This window comes from Monodelphis domestica, chromosome 4, assembly GCF_027887165.1.
Source record: "Monodelphis domestica isolate mMonDom1 chromosome 4, mMonDom1.pri, whole genome shotgun sequence".
NCBI lineage: Eukaryota > Metazoa > Chordata > Mammalia > Didelphimorphia > Didelphidae > Monodelphis > Monodelphis domestica.
The window spans coordinates 303,280,370-303,299,329 of record NC_077230.1 but is presented as its reverse complement, the minus strand read 5'-3'; the positions used below and the strand labels follow the sequence as shown (position 1 = coordinate 303,299,329).

The 18,960-nt window shown below is 37.1% G+C and overlaps 1 protein-coding gene across 1 annotated transcript in view; it reads right to left on the bottom strand.

The window, feature by feature from the left end:
- The window catches only part of LOC100026292 (WD repeat-containing protein 49-like), a 223,135-nt gene that overhangs the window by 178,856 nt on the left and 25,319 nt on the right, over positions 1-18,960 (bottom strand). The window contains exons 2-3 of the mRNA XM_056825130.1: positions 7,989-8,042; positions 7,090-7,173 (exon numbers count right to left, since the gene is read on the bottom strand). Of these exons, the coding sequence (XP_056681108.1) occupies positions 7,090-7,173; positions 7,989-8,042 (138 nt within the window). The remainder of the gene's footprint in view (positions 1-7,089; positions 7,174-7,988; positions 8,043-18,960) is intronic.

Sequence of the window (18,960 nt, the reverse complement as noted above, 5' to 3'; positions counted from 1 at the left end):
AAATGCATTTAGCCACCTTCATTTCTCCTAGTTATGAATTCCATCTATTTTTAAAGAGTACCTCTTACTCAAAACGTCTCTGGATGTGATTTTCAAAGAGTTAATATGGCAATTAGCCTGACTCAAGAGTATGAGAATGAAAATCCCTTCCCAGTGAAAGACCTAGTCATATTCTCTAACTTAAAGAAAATGTAATCCCAACTAATAGGAAGTTAGAAATGGAACCCTTGGTATTCACTCACACCTAGGATTATCCTTGGAAAGGTAGCTTCCAAATGGGATATTGGATAGTCATAGGGATTTCTCTGGGAACAGACCTTTGACATGACCAGGTAAATTACCTTTCTGCTTTCCCTACTCAAGGGGAGTAGACTGGGAAACAGATAGGAAGTTTTTGATCAGTTCAAGAAGAAAGGAAATAATTCAAGATAGGAATGATACCCAATACAATTCTATTGATTGGTAAGTTGAGGCACTATGACTGACTTACAGAGTAAGTTTCCTCTCATCTTGCAGAATTTTTAATTAAGCTCACATTGGGGAAAAAAATGAATCACCCAAAGAAACTACTATGGAATATGACCAACACATCCATATTTGTTGAATGAGAGTTGGCTAGGTGACACAGTCGATAGATAGAAGGCTAGGCCTTCAGACAGGAAAGATGTGAGTTCAAATCCAGTCTCAGATGCTTATACTAGCTGTGTGATCCTATGCTACCATTTAACCTCTTCATAACTCAGTTTTGGTTGTTGTGGAGTCATTTTCATCATGTCTGGATCTCCATGACCCCATTTGGGGTTTTCTTGGCAAAGATAGTGTAATTGTTTTCCATTTTCTTCACCCATATCATTTTACAGATGAGGAACCTGAAGAAAACAGTTAAGTGATTTGCCCTGAGTCACAAAGATAAGAAGCAACTGAGATTGAATTTGAATGCAAATCTTCCTAATTCTAGGCCCTTGGTGCCACCCAGCTGCTCCATGGGTCAGTTTCCTCATCTGTAAAATGAGGGGATTAGACTTGATGATCTCTAAGAGACTTTTCAGTTCCAAACTCCTAACCTAACCTATGAACTGATGGAATAGATGAGACAGACTCAAGAGGAGCCTTGGATCCTGGCATCTTATTAGAAGAATACAAGCATTGCTGGGAGAGAGCTAATTACCTCCTACTCCAAGAAGTAAGCTCCCAAGCTCTCCTTTTGTAACTACTAAGCAAAACCTTGGAGGAGTCTTGAAAACCACCAGGAAGAAGTATGGAAACTCTACTGGACCCTAAAATATCCAGCAGAGCCCAGGACAAAAAGGCATTAGGCATGGTCCAAGCAGGGGGCACAGGAGGAAAATGTCAGATTAAGGATCAGGTCCCAGATTTAAATTCTTCCAATTTACTACTTATTTGATCTTTAGCAATTCATTTAACTGAGTTTTCTTATCTATAAAGTAAAAAAAAATGATGCTCCTTAAGATACATTTTAATTCTATATTTATGAACCTATTACTCCAACTAGGACCAATGAGACCTAGGACCTAGAGAACTAGGACCCACAGACAGAAGAACTTCCACTGGCAAAGATCATTGTGGTCTGCCAACAGAAAAAGGGCTTTATTACAAGACATCAGAGGATTGAGAGCCTTGGCTTACCTAGCCTTCTCTTCCCTTTCTTTCCCCTTCTTTTCTTTGCCCTTCTCTTCAGAAACTGATGCCCAGAAACATTAAGGAACTTATTTAAGGTCACAGAGATAGCAAAGTCTGGATCTTTGGGGAATTATGATTCCATACAGGTATCCCAAGTCCTGAATTGTTTTGTGGTCTCTCATACAAGAGTTCCATTTAAAGCTTCCATATATGTGTGTGTGGAAGCCCAAGTCCTGGATACTAAACAAGACGATTATCAGTCCTGCTTAGTCAGTATTCTAACTCCTAGGCACCCAGAGTGGGCAGAGCCATCATCCTAAACCTTAGCAGAAGTATTTAGGCATTGCATGGACCATTGTGTGGATGGCAATACATTGCACCTTGTCATCTAGACAGGTAGACAGTTCATTACTGCATACTAGGAATACTTGGACTCTGCAGGGATACTGGATGGGACTTATGACACTTTGAAGCTCCCCAAGGCTAAGGAGCCTTCTTGGTTGCTAGCTAGTCCTGGAGTTCCAAAAATCCCTGAGGCTGAGAAGGCAGAAGATGAGATAAGATGGGTTCCCTGACAGGTTCTAGAATGGGTTATCCTATTGAACTAGATGATCCAAGGGTATTTTTTCATTTGTTTAGGTATTTCTTTTGGGTATTTGGAATTTCAACATTTCCCCAACTTCAGAAACAATTCAGTGGGAACTTAAAAAAGCATAATCCCACTTCTTTCTCTTTTTTTGTTAGCATGCTTTCTTGGTGTGATCATGTTGCTGGATTTATTAGAACTAATTCCCTGATTCAAAAGTAATTATTTGGGAGATTAACATATTTGTCTATGAGTTAAAGTTTCTCCAAAGCAATACATTTATTCTTTAAGCCAGTGTTCAATAAATATACACTTTTATTTTCAAGGAAGAATTATTGGGCATAATCTGCCAAGCTTCACTATTGTCAAGGATAAAAGACTCAAGTTGTGTAGAAGTCAGAAAATATGATATTAAGCCCATCTGAATTACATTATTTCTTATCCTAGTTGCAGCCTATGGTCATGGTCATCATCTTTTCTCCATCTTCTATTGTGGAGTCTCTGAGTGCTATGGTCACAACGTCAACAAACTGGATCTCTATCAGGAACAAATATCCCTCAAAATCTTCTCTTCTTTCCTTACAGCAGAGCTTTGTAGCATCAGTGCTTTGAATTAAAGTTAGAAACAAATGGGAAGGTAAAGACTGACTGTTGGGCTGCCTGTTCTAAACTACCGCAGTCCTTTAGACTTCAGTCCTGAGAAATACTATATTCATTTTAGCTCCACCCTCTTACTTTGTTACCATTCATCCTAAAATTATTTTTAATAAACCTTTACCTTCTGTCTTAGTATCAGTTCTAAGATAGAAGAGTGGCAAGTGCTAGGCAATCGAGATTAAGTTAGATTTGAACCCAGGCCTTCCCAACTTTCTGCTATTGTATCCATTGTGCTCCCTGCTCCTCTCTGAAATATTTTTACCAATTGACAATTACAAGTGCACTGATAATGAATATTTGTTTAAGTTTCTTTTCAATAGTACTATATATTGGTTACCCAAATACCAGAAAAAATCAATTTTGTGATAAAAAAACCCCTTACCTTCCATCTTCAAGGTGTTAATGTTTAAATTGATGCTATAAGTTTTAAATTTACCCCAGCTGACTTTTGCAAGGGACATTTTGTCTCAGGAGAGGAACGTAACTTGAGTTTCCATCCAAGCATTTTGTAAGAGACTGCCCTAATTCTTGGAGAGAATCACGACCAAAGTTGGTATAAGAATTTTGGAGAAGAGACAATGTTCATGCTGTCTTTGAGAGTGAGCATATAGTGCTAAAACCTCTTGGGGACCAAATCCAAACTTATGGAGAGACAGACTTTGAAATCAGCAAATATGTTAGGGAAACTAATTCCTCAACATGTTCCCAATTTTCAGTTTGCCATTAAGACTTCAAGACATTTCCTCTTGTGTAAGATTAGAGCCTTCTCTCCTGGTTTGAATTGAAATATTTCTCTCCCAACTGGAGAGCTAATTTGCTCCGTGTATTTTCTAGTATATTCTTATCTGTATAACTTCTCTGATTTATTTCTAGCATTTTCTCAGATAATTGGGCTTATTTCCTATCCATTATTGTATTTGGCAGAAAGGATTAAAAATGATAAGCATAAACTAAGGGCTTTCCTCTCCCCTTTAAGATCCGGATGATTTGAAATTATACCCTAAGGGCTATAAAAGAATGTATAATCTTTGATCCAGTAATACCACTCCTAGGTTTATATCCCAAAGAGGTAAAAATAAAATGGGAAAGGACCTGTATGTACAAAAATATTTATAGCTGCTCTGATTGTGTTGGAAAAAAGAATTGGAAACTAAAGGGATGTCCCTCAATTGGAGAATGGTTGAACTAATTGCAAAAGATGAGGGTATTGGAATGTTATTGTGCTGTAAGGAATGATGCACAGGATGATTTCAGAAAGAGCTAGAAAGACCTACATGAACTGATGTAGAGTGAAATAAGCAGAACCAGGAAAATATGGTACACAGTAACAGCAATTGTGAAATAGATTTTACTACTAATTAGCAAAACCATGATCCAGAACAATTCTGAGGGATTTATGAAAAAGAATGCTATCTACCTCCAGAGAAAGAATTGTTGGAGTAAGAATGCAGATGAAAGTATATGATTTATCATTTGTTTATTTGAGTACATATTTTAGGGCTTTGGTTTTTTAAGATTATTCACTTACAAAAGTGAAGAACATGGAAACATGTTTTGTATGATAATATATGTATAACCCAGATTTAACTGTTTGCCAGCTCCAGGAGTCAGGAGGGAAGAAAAGAAGGGAGACAATTTGGGTCATATAACTTTGGAAAACTCATGTGAAAATTTGTTATTAAAATAAAAAAGAAAAAGTAGAAAAGAAAAAAGAAAAAGAAAAAGTGTTTAGAGATATTTTAAAAAAAGAAAGAATAGACAAAAAATCGAGCAGTTTTTTGTTCTGAATGTATACAACCCTAGGCTAGTAACATTTGGAATATGTGTGTGTGTTTGTGTAATTCTAATAAAATTCCTCCTCTGAGAAAAATGCTTATGGTTTCTTTTGGAGAGTTAAAAAATTCACAGATCACATCACTGATTCACATCAGTGTCACCTGTTGAACTACCTGTCTAAACATTTAGACCTCCCACATGGATATATTTGTTTTACATGGACATGCCCAAACCTTGTGTATATATCATGAACTTTCTGACTAGTCAATCACTCGCTCCTCCTCTGTTCCCAAATAAATTGTGTCATTTAAAAAAATCTAGAAGATGTAGCTAGTTTGGGGCCTTTCAAAGTTTGCCTATTTTTAATTTTTTAAAAGTTTCATTTAAATACTCCATGTCCTTCCTATAGAATACAAACTGCTTGAGTGTTGGGGTTGTTTTATTTTTGTCTTTGTATATCCAGCACCTAATAATAGGAACATAATAAATATTTTTGATGGGCTAATTGATTCCATTTTGTACTTGTTTTGCCTAATTTTTCATAAAAAAGGAAAATTATTTAAAAAATGAAAAAAATGGGAATCTTTTAAAGAATACATCTTACATAAAAGGAAAAAAGGCTTGTACAAAAATATTTATAGCTGCACTTTTCATGGAGGCAAAAAATTGGAAAATGAGGGAGTGCCCATCAATTGGGGAATGGCTGAACAAATTGTGGTATATAATAGTGATGGAATTTCATTGTGCTCAAAGAAACAATGAACTGGAGGAATTCCATGGGAACTGGAATGACCTCCAGGAAGTGATGCAGAGTGAAAGGAGCAGAACCAGGAGAACATTGTACACAGAGACTGATACACTGTGGCACAATTGAACATACCAGCAGCAAAGCAATGACCCAGGACAATTCTGAGGAACTTATGAGAAAGAACGCTATCCACATTCAGAGAAAGACTTGGGGGAGCAGAAAGGCAGAAGAAAAACACATGATCAATCACATAGTTCAATAGGGATATAATTAGGGTTTTTATGTTAAAAGATCACTTGACTGTAAATATGAATAACATGAAAATAGGTTTTGAACAATGATACAGGTATAACCCATTGTCAGCTTCAGGAGAGGGGAGGAAAAGCGGGGGGGGGGGGGGGGGGGCGGGGAGAAATCATGGAAGCATGGAAAAATATTCTAAATTTTAAAAAAAGGAAAAAAATACATCTTACAACAAAATGGAGTCACAAAAACACTAGCTTATAACAAATTCAAATATCTTGTTCTAGGCAAGTGACAGTGGATAAATCTTTTAATTCAGGATTTTTCAAGATTATATTCTTTCAGCTTCTGAGGAGTATGTATGATCACGAAACTGTCTGACTATTTTACTTCTTATAATTAAAATTTTATCATTTAGCCTTATAGAGAAAACTTTAAAAACTCTACTTCCTAGGCAACATTTATTCTTATGAAAATACAATAAAATCTCATTATTTAGACCAGCAGTTTTCAAAGTATGGCTCTCTTGGGTCTCAAGACCCTTTCAGAGGGCCCATTCAATCAAAACTTTCTCCATCATACTACTAAGACATTTTAATCTCTACTCTGGTAAATATTGATATCTATAGCTCACATAAACAAAAGCTCTTTTTAGAGGAGGGATCCTCACTAATTTTTAAAAGTGGAAAGTGGTCCTGAGACTAAAAAGGTAGAGAGCAGCTGATATCAACAACTCATTTGGAATATGAGCATTTCATTTGTTCAGTGGGTGGAATAAAGCCTCCTTTTTTTCTAGTAAAACCCTTCTTCATTGTTTAACATGTAAATTCGATTACAGGGGGAATATTAAAATACTTAAACTTTTCATGGACCTGAAAGCAATTCAGAAGGACCCACTTACCTAAAAACAATTAGTATGCTAATTACAAACCAGTCTTTAGGAAAATCTAGATCTCTCAGGACTTCTCAAGTCTGTGGCAGTATTTATGAAAAACTAATTCTTTCATTTCCTTAAATAAAAAATTTTACAGTTTGAACTATGTGTTCATTCAGACTTGTCTAAGTATCTCAAGCATTCTGGAATTTTAATGGGAAAAGGCCTTAGATAGCATGACAGAATTTATAATGGAAAGAGGACTGAATTTGAAGACAGAAGACCTGAATTCAAATTCCAGGTTTGTGACCTTGCAAAAGTCACTTAATCTCTCCAAGTCTCATCTTAAAATGGTGAGGCTTGCTCAGGTCACTTCCAGCTATTAATCTGTGACCTTGGGCTGATCATTGCTTCATTAGCCTCTTTACCTCATCTGTAAAATGGGAAAGTTTAACTATGTGAACTATGACTTTATTATCTTATGGACATACAGTCTAAGCCAATTAGGTTTTTTAAGTTTTCAACTTCAGAATATACATGTTTATATAGTATATGGAAAATTACTTTGTTAGGTGACTTCACACACTTCTTCATTGTCCATGTGAACATGTCCATGTCTAAGAACTTCTGGCCTCTTTTTTCAAACTCCTAAAAGTAAAAGAATGAGTTAGAAGAACAGAGCAATGACCTTCAGTTTTGGGGTTTCTTTTTTTAGTGATTTCCCACCCCCCAATTTAATGGAAAAAAATTTTAAACATTCTTTTTTAAAATTTTGAATTCCAAATTCCCTCTCTCCTTCCTGCCCTTTTCTCCCTCCCACCCTTGCCCCTTTCTTCCCTTCTCTCCCCTCTCCCTGAGATTGTAAACAAGCTGACAAAGATTTTATATGTGCGATCACGTAAAATATTTTTTCATATTAGTCATTTTGTGGAATAGAAATGACTTTCAGTTTAATCTAGAATACAGCCTTTGACTCTGATTTTTCAATTAAGTGGACTAACTTTTCATTTCTGAAACTCTATCACATCCTTAGATGAAGTTCCATGATGTTTCTGTGTCCTGATGGTGGATAAAAAAGTCCTTTACAGCAAAGATGTCAAACTCATAGCCTTGTGCCTCTACAATGCCCCCCACCCACCCAGTGGCAGTGAAATGGTTAACAAAATAAATACAAATACAATAAAGTATAAAATTGTTTGCTAAATCAATGTGCTGAAGCAAGGATCCTTATGTGTGGTTTAGTGGCCCCTATTTCCATCTGAGTTTGACACCCCTGTTGTAACAGGAGAGCCCTCACAGCATGGCCACATCTCACCTTCACTCTTTTGTCACAAATCACTAAGGAGTCCTTCTTTTCTATTTTGAATTTAAACAATATATGAAATAGGAAGCTAGTTATGGCTCTAAAACCAAAAGACCAAAAGAAGATCTCTTGTCTGCCAAGTTTTTAAAAATTCTCCTACCTGAAAGGCAACATTTAGTTTTCTTAGGTCTTCCAGGGTCATTTGATGTTCAATCTTATTGAAAGAAAAAGGAAATAAAAATTTTAAAAGGAAGATGAGTAGTAATATCTTACTAATGAAATAAATACAAATTGGACTACAGATCTGCTACATAAGTGCTTGTTAATTTTCTATAGAATGCCACAAATTCTTGCTCGCTCTCTCTCTCTCTCTCTCTCTCTCTCTCTCTCTCTCTCTCTCTCTCTCTCGTTCTATCTCTTCTCTCTGTCTGTCTCTCTTATAATTACATATAGCATTGTGAAGTTAGTTTGAGCTTTTCAAAAAAGGTCTCTCAATTTTCTTTTGTTTTCATTTTATTTCCAAGTCTCAGTTCTATTACAAAAGCCCCACTTTTTTTCCTTTGACTAAGATAGTAAGGGGAAAGGGAGAGACTAGTTGAAGTCTGAAAAGAGAGGGGGGGAAAAAGGGAAAGGAAAAAAGGGATGAATGGAGGGAGAATGAAAACTCTTTCTATCTCATACACTATAGAAATTCTCTTTGCCAACTATGCCTAAAGGGCACTAAAAGCCTGTCTGCCCTTTGATTCAGCCATAGCACTGCTGGGTTTGTACCCCAAAGAGATAATAAGGAAAAAGACTTGACCAAGAATATTCTTTGTGATGGCAAAAAATTGGAAAATGAAGGGATGCCCTTCAATTGGGGAATGGCTGAACAAATTGTGGTATCTGTTGGTGATGGCATACTATTGTGCTCAAAGAAACAATGAACTGGAGGAATTCCATATGAACTGGAATGATCTCCAGGAACTGATGCAGAGTGAAAGGAACAGAAAGAGGAGAACATTGTACACAAAGACTGACACACTGTGGCACAATCAAATGTAATGGACTTCTCCATTAGTGTCAGTGCAATGTCCCTGAACAATCTGCAGGGATCTAAAAAACACTATCCACCTTCAGAGGAAAAACTGTGGGAGTAAAAACATAGAAGAAAACAACTGATTGATCACATGGGTCAAGGGGATATGATTGGGGATGTAGACTCTAAATGAACATCCTAGTGCAAACATCAACAATATGGAAATAGGTTCTGATCAAGAACACATGTAAAACTCAGTGGAATTGTGCATCAGCTACAGGAAGAGGAGGGGAAGGAGGGAAAGAACATGATTCTTGTAACCAAGGAATAATGTTCTAACTTGACTAAATAAAATTAAAAAAAGAAGAAGAAAGGAAATTCTCTTCGCCACCAGTGAACTTGAATCTCTCACCTACCATCTTGCCTGAATTCATCTTGCCAATTTATAGCCTTTTCCTTTGAGCCCTAAAGCCAAAACCATAATGAGCATCTATGTATTTTTTCTAATAATAACTGTCACTTTTATGTAGTACTTTAGATAAGATACCTCATTAGAGACTTATAACAACTCTGTGCAACAACCTGTAGGTATAAGTATAATCAAAAGCATTTCATGAATGAATGAACAAATTAAGGCACAGAGAAATTATGTGATTTGTCCATTGCTACACCACCCAGTAGGTGTCAGAGAAAGGATTTTGACCCTGGTGTTCCTAATTCCAAAACCAGCCTTTCATTTACTATATCATGATACAGAGAGTGGGTGAGGGGAGAAAAAAGAGAAAAAATTAAATGAAAGGATAAAAAAGCATTTCCTAAACTATTATAATGTGTCAGGCACTGTGCTAAGTTCCACAGAAGCAAATACAAAAAAGAAGGACTCTGACCTTAAGGAACTGTCCTTCTAATAAGGGGAGAGAACATATGTAGGAAAATGTCCTTAAGAAAGGTTGCTTTGCTCTGCAAGTCATTGAGATGGCAAGTGGATCTATGGGATAGTTGATTGACAAGCTCTTCTCCAGAAGCAATCATATTGTTAGTTTGATTATTATACTCAGAGTAAGAAGTGAAAGGAACATCTCTGAAACTTGTTAGAAAGATAATCATGGTAAAGCATCAGGATCTGGGATGTAAATCTAATGGGTGTGCTTGCCAGGAGTGTGTTAGTAAATGTTTAACAACCAGCTTGCTCCCTCCCACCTTCCCCCCAAAAAGGATTCATAACATACTTTTAAGTTTAATCTAAAAATATTAACATTTTTTCATCATTTTCTCAAGCTAATCAACAAAACAATAAACTGAATCCTAATTCTTGTTAGTCAATTTCTGACCTGTAAATATCCGCTCTGAGTTTTTATTTTATTTTCTAATTTTTAAAAATTTTTCTTTAAAAATTTGATCCCAAATTCTTTCCCTCCTTCCCATGCCTCCCCATCCCTGAGACAGTAAGTAATCTGATATAGATTTTATGTGTGTAATCATGTAAAACAATTTCCAGTGTCAGTCATTTTCTCTCACTGAAATTTTAACAATCAGCTCTCAAGAGCTCTGGAGCTCCCTAAGAGGGCAGCAGGGCTCCCATGTTAGATGCTACAGGAGCCAAGGGAAAGGAAAAGTGGGAGAAGAGGAGGGAAAGATGACATTTATATGACATGAATATTATTTGATTTGACCTTCAAAATTCCCTTGTGAGCAAGGGTGTATAAATATAATTGTTTCCATTTTACAGACCGAGAAACCTCAGAGGGGTTAATTGACTCGCCTTCAGTCATACATCTAGAAAGTAGCAAAAATCTTATCCAAACTTTTTGCCTTAAAATCCAGACTTCTTTTCATTCCCCTTGTTTCTTTTCTCCTTTATGGATGTCAAAATAAAGAGATCATCTTGGACTCTTCCATGCAAATGGTTTTGTTCAAGTCATTTACTGCTAGATCCTGATTAGGGAAAATGATGAATCCCATAAAATAATGGCATTTTAAAAAATTCACACTGAAGATTTCCATCAAAATGTAGCCAATGAATATATTTTACATAATTATAACATCTAATAGGGCAAATTCTAATACACGTGACCACTTCATTATTGGCATTAATCAAGACTTAGTTATATAGTTTCTTAAAAAAAGAAGCCTTACCCTAGAAGGTTTAGGGTCCCAGATTAGCCTTCCATCCTACTATTCTAACTCCCTGAGTGACTAGTGAGGAGGCTTCTCTAGGACTCAGTTTCCTCATCTATAAAATGAGAAAAATTAGAATGATCCATTTGAGGGGCCCTTCCAGCTCCAAAATTCTATAGTATCCATAATACCATGCAGCCAGAAAGCCCTCAAAGCGCCGAATTTTAAGAAATAAATAAATAGTTATGGGGCCCTATAAAGTTAGGCTCTGGTTATTTCTCCCAGGCTATCAGAGCTCAGTCCAAAGGGGGCCAAAGCAGAAGAGGCTGGAGAATGGGGGAATTGTTCATTTCAACCATTTCTGAAATCTGCGCGCTTGTTATCACAGTCCCCACAGGGAAGTAGCACTTACCCAGTGACCAAATCTGAAACGATTAGAATATTCAGTCTTGCAAGAGTAAAGCCATTTATGACTCCCTTCTTGAAGGCTTGAGCTAAATTTCCTCCCCTTTCCCCCCAGGCCCCAGAACATTCATCTAGCCAATATTCTTAATTGCTGCTTCATAAATACTCATCAAGGAACAAAACCAGCTGCTTCCCAAGAAGAAAACAGCCGTGCTCTTGGGGTTCAGAAAAAAGAAAAGGCAGTGCTGAGGTTTCTCCTGAAAGCTGATGTGCCAGTCACTTTGGGGTAAAAGGAATTTAAGAGGAAAGATGAAAGGAGTTGGACTGGGGGGAGGGTTTTAGCTCTGTGCAAGCATGGAATGTGAAAGGTTATGATGTGAAGCTGATGGGCTGTTTCCCCTGACATAAGAAAAACATTACCACTCGGTAAGAATTCAGATGGACCTTGGACCAAACTTCATGCACAGTCCAGAAGAAGAGCTTATGGCTTAAGCCACTCTGACATCTGGTTTCGAACACAGTACATATGAGAAAAATCAGCCTTTGTTCTGAGCTTTAACAAAGGGTTGGCTTGAGGCTTAGAGAGGAGATGACTTCTAGTTCTGAGTCTTGAGAAATGAAAGGCACAGGAAAGAAGGGGGGAAATTGGTGGTGGAGAGAGACAATTGTTTCAAGAAATTCTCCCTCCCTCCCCCTTGGAATTGGGTATCATGGGGAAGTATATGAGAATGAAAGTGCATTTTTTGAAATTTTTTTGAGGATTCACATCTTTTAAAATATTATAACTATCAACAAACCAAATTACACATAATTGATTTTATATTCCCAAAATAAAACATTACTTTGGTTATGGATGCTCTAAAATGTATTGTTCATTGACTATGAAGTCAGAACCTGGATTCAAATCCAATTTCCATTGCTTTATTTACTACCTGTGTGACTTTGGAGAAGTACTTAGCCCCTTTGGGCCTTAGTTTCCTCATATGGAAGATAGGGTTGATTTAGGTAGCCTCTGAGGTCCTTTTCAGCTCTGGATCTGTGATCTAATCATCTTTGTTCCTTCCTTATCTCTATCCTTTCCCTGTTCTACCATGATTTCCAAAAATTCTAGAAATTCAGTTTCATTTTATTTGACCTATTTTAATTCCAAACTTCTGGAAACTTTATACTTCTACTCAATCCCCTTCCATGTATGACCTGAAGTCATTTCACCTTATTTCACCTCATTTCACTACAGTGAAAAGAGTTTCTGTCATTTCAGTCTTGTCTGACTCTTTGTGATCCCATTTGGGGTTTTCTTGGCAAAGATACTGGAGTGGCTTGCCATTTCCTTCTTCAGTTTATTTTATTAATGAGGAAACTGAGGCAAACAGGCATAAGTGACTTGCCTAGGATCACACAGCTAGTGTCTAAGATTAGAATTTAGGAAGATGTCTTTCTGACTTCAGGTCCAGCAAACATTCTTATCTATCCACTGAACCACTTTGTGAAAGGAATACTGGCTCTGGAATCAGGATGCCAGGGTTCTAATCCCACTCTGATACTCCTTTTTGACCTAGGCAAGCTGATGAACCTCATTTTAATTTTCCTTATTAATACAATGAGGAGGTTGGATAAACTGCCCTCTAAGGTTGTTTTTACCTCTAAAACTATGATTCCGTCCCTACTTGCCTGCTCATTCTAGCAGTGGATAAAACCACATTCTTTGTTCTGAATGTCCCAAGCAAGGATGGAGTGGAGTGCCTTAGCATCTGTGTAAGTATATCCTCTGATTTTATGCAATAAAGTGCTTTAGCGCTCTCTAACCCAGCTCTTACTTTCTAATTTCTTCTCCTCTAATCCATCCTCCACAGAATAGCCAAAATAATCTTTCTGAAGTGCAAGTTGGCCATAGCACGCCCCTGCTCCAGTATCTTCAGCAGCCAGCCCCGTTTCTCTAAAGGAAAATACAAACTCCTCTGCTGGGTACTTAAGGCCCTATAAAACCTGGCTCCAACCTACCTTTCTAGAAATTTCACGTTACTCCTCCTCAGGGGCTCACTCTACATTTAGGCCAAAATAGCCCACATGCTATTTCCCTAAAGTAAAATTCTGTATCTTGTCTCCATGCTTTTGCCCAGGCTGTGCCTTCTCTTATCAGCCATTTAGAAATCTGACATCATTTCAAGGTGCTACCACCTAAATAAGGCCTTTTCTGATCCTCTCCCATTCTGGTTGTTAGTGTTCCCTCACCTAAAATTATCTTGTATTTAGATGCTACATTCCCTATTAGAAAGTATGCTAGATTTGGAGGAAGAATTAAATTCTAGCTCTGTCTATATTACTTCCTGTATAGACTTGGGTTAGCTAGGCAACACAGTGGACAGAGCACTGGGCTTGGAATCTGGAAAACTCATCTTCATGAGTTCTAATATGACTTCACATATTTCTAGTTGTGTGACCCTGGGCAAGTCACTTGACCCCCTTTGCCTCAGTTTCCTCCTCTATAAAATGAACCGGAGAAGGAAATGACAAATCACTCCAGTATTTTTGCCAAGAAAACCCCAAATGGGATCACAGAGAGTTGACAAGTTGAACTAGATGGCCCCTAAGGTCCTTTCCATCTCTAAAATGATGATTGTAAAAATTTAAACTATAAGTTTCTTGGGGGTAGGGATATTTTCCCTTTTGTATCCCCAGGTAAAGTAAGTGCTTGATAAGTGGTTTTTAAACTAATATTAAACATCCCCTTGTCTCTTCCTGTACATCTTTGCCTTTTCAATTTTCTCTTTTTCCTTCCTGTGGCTCTGACCCTCTTGATAATGGGTACACCACATATAGCTAGCTACATCTAGAAGTGATCTTTTTTCTTCTTTCTTCCAAAGTATCCCTTTTATTATAATTTTTACATCATTTTGCCAACCTGGGTTCAGGCAAGTCTCTGTCTCTCCCATTCAATTAAGGGTCCTGCATATTTCAACAGGCAAAGGAGAGGGTTTTGGGAAAGAAAGTATTTTAAACTGAACCATTAGTGCATTTTCCTTGAATACTACACCTAGGGTGGAGAAAAGAAGACAGAAAAAGAGAAGGGAAAAGATAATTCATCAAACCCCTTAATCAGAGCTGATTGTGCCCCTTCTGCAGAAATGACTTCAATAAACATGAATGAAAAGTTTATAATGCACAGTCTATTAGGGCTGGGGATAAAAAGTATCCATCATCAAAGACCTTCTTGCTCTTGTTGGTCAGTCATTTCAGTGTCTTAACACTTCATGACCCTCATTGGAGTTTTGATAAAGACACGAGTGGTTTGCCATTTTCTTCTCCATTTTATATTAAAAACAGGGAACTGAGGCAAAGAGAGTGAAGTGGTTTGCCCAAGGTCCCACAGCTAACAAGTGTCTGAGGGTGGATTTGGGCATGTGAAGATGAATCTTCCTGAATTCAGGCTTGGCACTCTACCCACCATGCCATTTTACAGTATAGAAAAGAGATAAAATAATCCCAAAGATGACAATAATATCCTTAAGAATGCAGTAAGTAAATCTTATAAGAGATGCACCATGACCTAGCAGATAGAAAGATGGCCTGGGACCTAGGAAAGATCAGGGTCCAGATCTTGTCCTTGTCACATATTAGCTGTGTGTGGCAAGTCATGGACCTCTCACAGCTCAAGTCATCGATCTAAAATTATCATTGTGGAGTAGGTGCTCATCAATGCACCTCATTAGTAAAGTTCTATAGTGGCCACTCTATAACCAATGAAATCACAGGTCTGGTCTAAAAGAAGTTCACAGGAAGTTCAAACAGATTTTCTTGAGAGCTTTGAGAGGGGAGAGCTCATTTCTATTCTGGGCCAGGGTGAGGGAAGGGGTGGGGGAGTTTTTCTGGAGGTGAGACCTAAAATGCCTCAGATCCCACATACAGACTTTTAAAAAAAGTAAAGTAGAGACAGCCATGGAGGCTTAAAGAAGTGACTGCTCTCCCTTTATAAAATCATGTTAACCATGTATCCTGCTTGCACTAAAATCGGGACAAGTTCTTAAATCTCACAGAACTCATAAAATTTTCAGATGTCATGACAGAAAGAAAAAAAAATCTTATGATCATTACCCAACTTCCTTTGAAAAGTCAGCAATATAAATAAGTTTTGGAACACCACAGCTACAAAAACAAGGGAATTACTGTGCTGTTCCATAGAAACATAAATCAGACCTTTGCATAATTGCCCGAGTGTTTTTTTTAAAGCAAATTTGGAACATAACACAGGGAAAACATATATCCCTTCTGTGTCCTCCAGTGCCTGGCAGGGTTTAAAAATTAGTAACTGCCACCAAACACAAGTCATATTGTAGTGCTAAAAGGCTTAAATTACTTGCTTTCTTAAAAAGAAAAAAAGGAGAGAGAAGTGCCTTGATTTCATAGCCAAACTACCCCCAGCCACATGATGGTCATAAATACTTCAAATATTTTTCTTCTCAGCTATCTTCTGTCCAGCTGAAAATTTAATAGAATGGTAAGGGATACAAAATGAAGTTTGTTTGGAACAGTGGATATTGTTGGCTTTGGAGTTTGGGGACTTGAATTTCAATTCTCTCTTTTTCCTTTACTACCTATATAAACTTAGGAAAGTCACTTGAATTCTGAGTCTCAGTTTACTCATCTGTAAAATAAAGGGTTTGGACCAAATGGACTCTGAAGTCTCTTCTAGCTCTAAATCTTTGAACTCACGGTCCTTCTTTAGGTCTCAGTTTGTTCATCTAAAAAATGAGAGGGGGAAGGGGGATGGAGCCAAGATAGCAGCTTAGTAGCAGCAAAAACTGGAACCACTCTAAGAATTCTCTCAAATCGACCTTAAAATAGTACCTTGAAACAAATGGATTCAGAGAACCAACAAAGACATAAAGTAAGGGGGTTCTCCTGTGGAAAATAACTTGAAATTTAGGCAGAGAGAATCAATTTTCATGGGGGAATTGGAAATAAAACTACACACAGAGGAGTGTGAGTCAACCACTCCCCAACTACTGTACCAGATTCTGAGCCTTGCCACAGGCCAACTTTGGGATCCCAGGACCCAATATAAGCCAAAAGAAGAGTACCTCACACCCATCCTTCAAAGTCCCAAGGCTTGGCAGTGAAGCCCCAAAGTCCATAGCATTTGACCCTTTCAAGCCTGTGTTGAAGTCCCTAGTCTCAGGGTAAAATAGCTTATGGTACTGAGTCCTACAAGCCTAGACAAACAGAGGAGACATAATTAGCAGTTTTCAGAACTCCTAGTCTATAGGCAAAAACAGAAAAGGCTGAGAAAATGAGCAAACAGCAAAAAAAACACTAACCACAGAAATTTTCTATGGAGACAAAGAACGAGGCAGAGATTCAGTAGAGGACAATGAGAGCAAAACAACCACATGTAAAACTTCAAAGAAAAATGGGAATTTGTCTCAGACACTGGAAAAACTCAAAAAGAAATTAAAAAATCAAATAAGAGAGGTGGAAGAAAATGGGGGAAGGAAATGAAAGTAGTGCAAAAAGAAAATAACAACTTAAAAAGCAATTGGTCAAGTGGAAAAAGAGGCAAAAATGGGGGGAAGTTCTTAAAAAACAGAATTTACCTCCTGGAAAAAGAGGTAAAAAAATCCAGTGAAGAAAAGAGTTCCATGAAAAGTAGAACTGGCCAATTAGAAAAAAAAGGTAAAAAATATCCAAAGAAGAGAAGAGTTCTATAAAAAGTAGGCTGAACCAAATGGAAAGGGGGGATCAAAGGGTCATGGAAGAAAATAATTCTTTAAAAATTAGAATTGGACAACAGATCCAGGAGAGACAATCTAAGAATTTGTGGACTATCTCAGAGTCACGATTAAAAAAGAGTCTCGACAGCATATTATGAGAAATTATCAAAGAAAATTTCCCTGATAGTCTTAAACAAGAGGGTAAAATAGAAATTGAAAGAATTCACAGATCACCTCCTACAATAAATCCCCAAATGACATCTCCCAGTAACGTCACAGCCAATTTTAAGAGTTCCCAGGCCAAGGAGACAATACCAAAAGCAACCAGAAAGCAAAAAAAAACTGAAATGTCATGGAGCCTAAATCAGGATTACACAGGATCTGGCAGATTCTACACTGAAGAACCAGAAGGCTGGGAATATGATATTTCAAAAAGCAAAGGAACTAGGTTTACAACCAAGAGTCACCTACCCATCAAAACTGACTATATTCTTTCAGGGGAAAATATGGTCAGTTAATAAAATAGATGATTTCTAAGCATTCCTGAAGAAAAGACCAGACCTAAACAGAAAATTTGATGTCTAAATACAAAGTTCAAGGGAAGTATAAAAAGCTAAATAAGAAAGGTTTTAAGGAACTAAATAAAATCGAATTGTTTGTATTCCTACACAGAAAGATGATATTTGTAACTAAAAATTTTTATCATGATCATAGTAGTTATAAGAAGTATACATATACAGAGAGTATGAGAGTAAACTATTTAGGATGAAATGAAAAATTAAGGGGTAAAAAAAGGATTGCACTGAGAGAAATGAGAAGAGAGAGGCAACATGAGCAAAATTACATCACATAAAGAGGCAGCAGAAAAAAAAAACTATTACAGTGAGGGAAAAAATGAAGATGGTGACATACAATACTTAAACATTACTCTCATTGGAATTGGCTCAGAGAAGGAATAATAGCGAGACTCACTGGGCTATAGAATCCTATCTTACCAGGGAATAAGAAAAAATGGGGGAGGGGAGCAAAAATGAATGTGATTAAAAGAGATAGGGAAAGTAATTACATCTTGATAAAAGGTACAACAGACAATGAAGTATTATCAGTACTTAATATATATGCAACAAATGGTATAGCCTCAAGATTTTTAAAGAAGAAACTAAAGGAGCTTAAGGAGGAAATAGAAAGTAAAACTATATTAGTGGGGAACATCTACCTTCCTCTCTCAGTACTAGATAAATCTAACAAAAAAGTAAACAAGAAAGACAGGGGGGGCAGCTAGATGGCTCAGTGAATTAAGAGCCAGGCCTAGAGAAGGGAGGTCCTGGGTTCAAATTTGACCTCAGACACTTCCTAACTGTGTGACCCTGAACAAGTTGCTTAACCCCAATTGCCTAGCCCTTACCACTATTATGTCTTGGAACCAATACACAGTATTGATTCCAAGATGGAAGGTAAGGGTTAAAAAAAAGATGTAAAGGATATGAATGGGATTCTTAGAAAAAGTTAGATTTAATAGATCTCTGTAGAAAACTAAATGGTGATAAAAAGAAATATACCTTCTTTTTAGTAGCACATGGTACATACACAAAAAACTGACCATATGCAAGGGTATAGAAATTTCACAACTAAGTGCAGAAAAGCAGAAAAAATAAATGAAATCAAAGTAATTTTTTCAGATCATATTGCAATAAAAATGATAATCATTAAGGGTTCATGGAAAGACAAATTTAAAATTAATTGGAAACTAAATCTGATTCTTCAAAATGGATGGGTCATAGAACAAATCATAGAAACAATCAATGGTTTTATTAAAGAGAATGACAAGGAGGAGACAACATATCAAAATTTATGAGATACAGACAAAGTAGTACTTGGGAGGA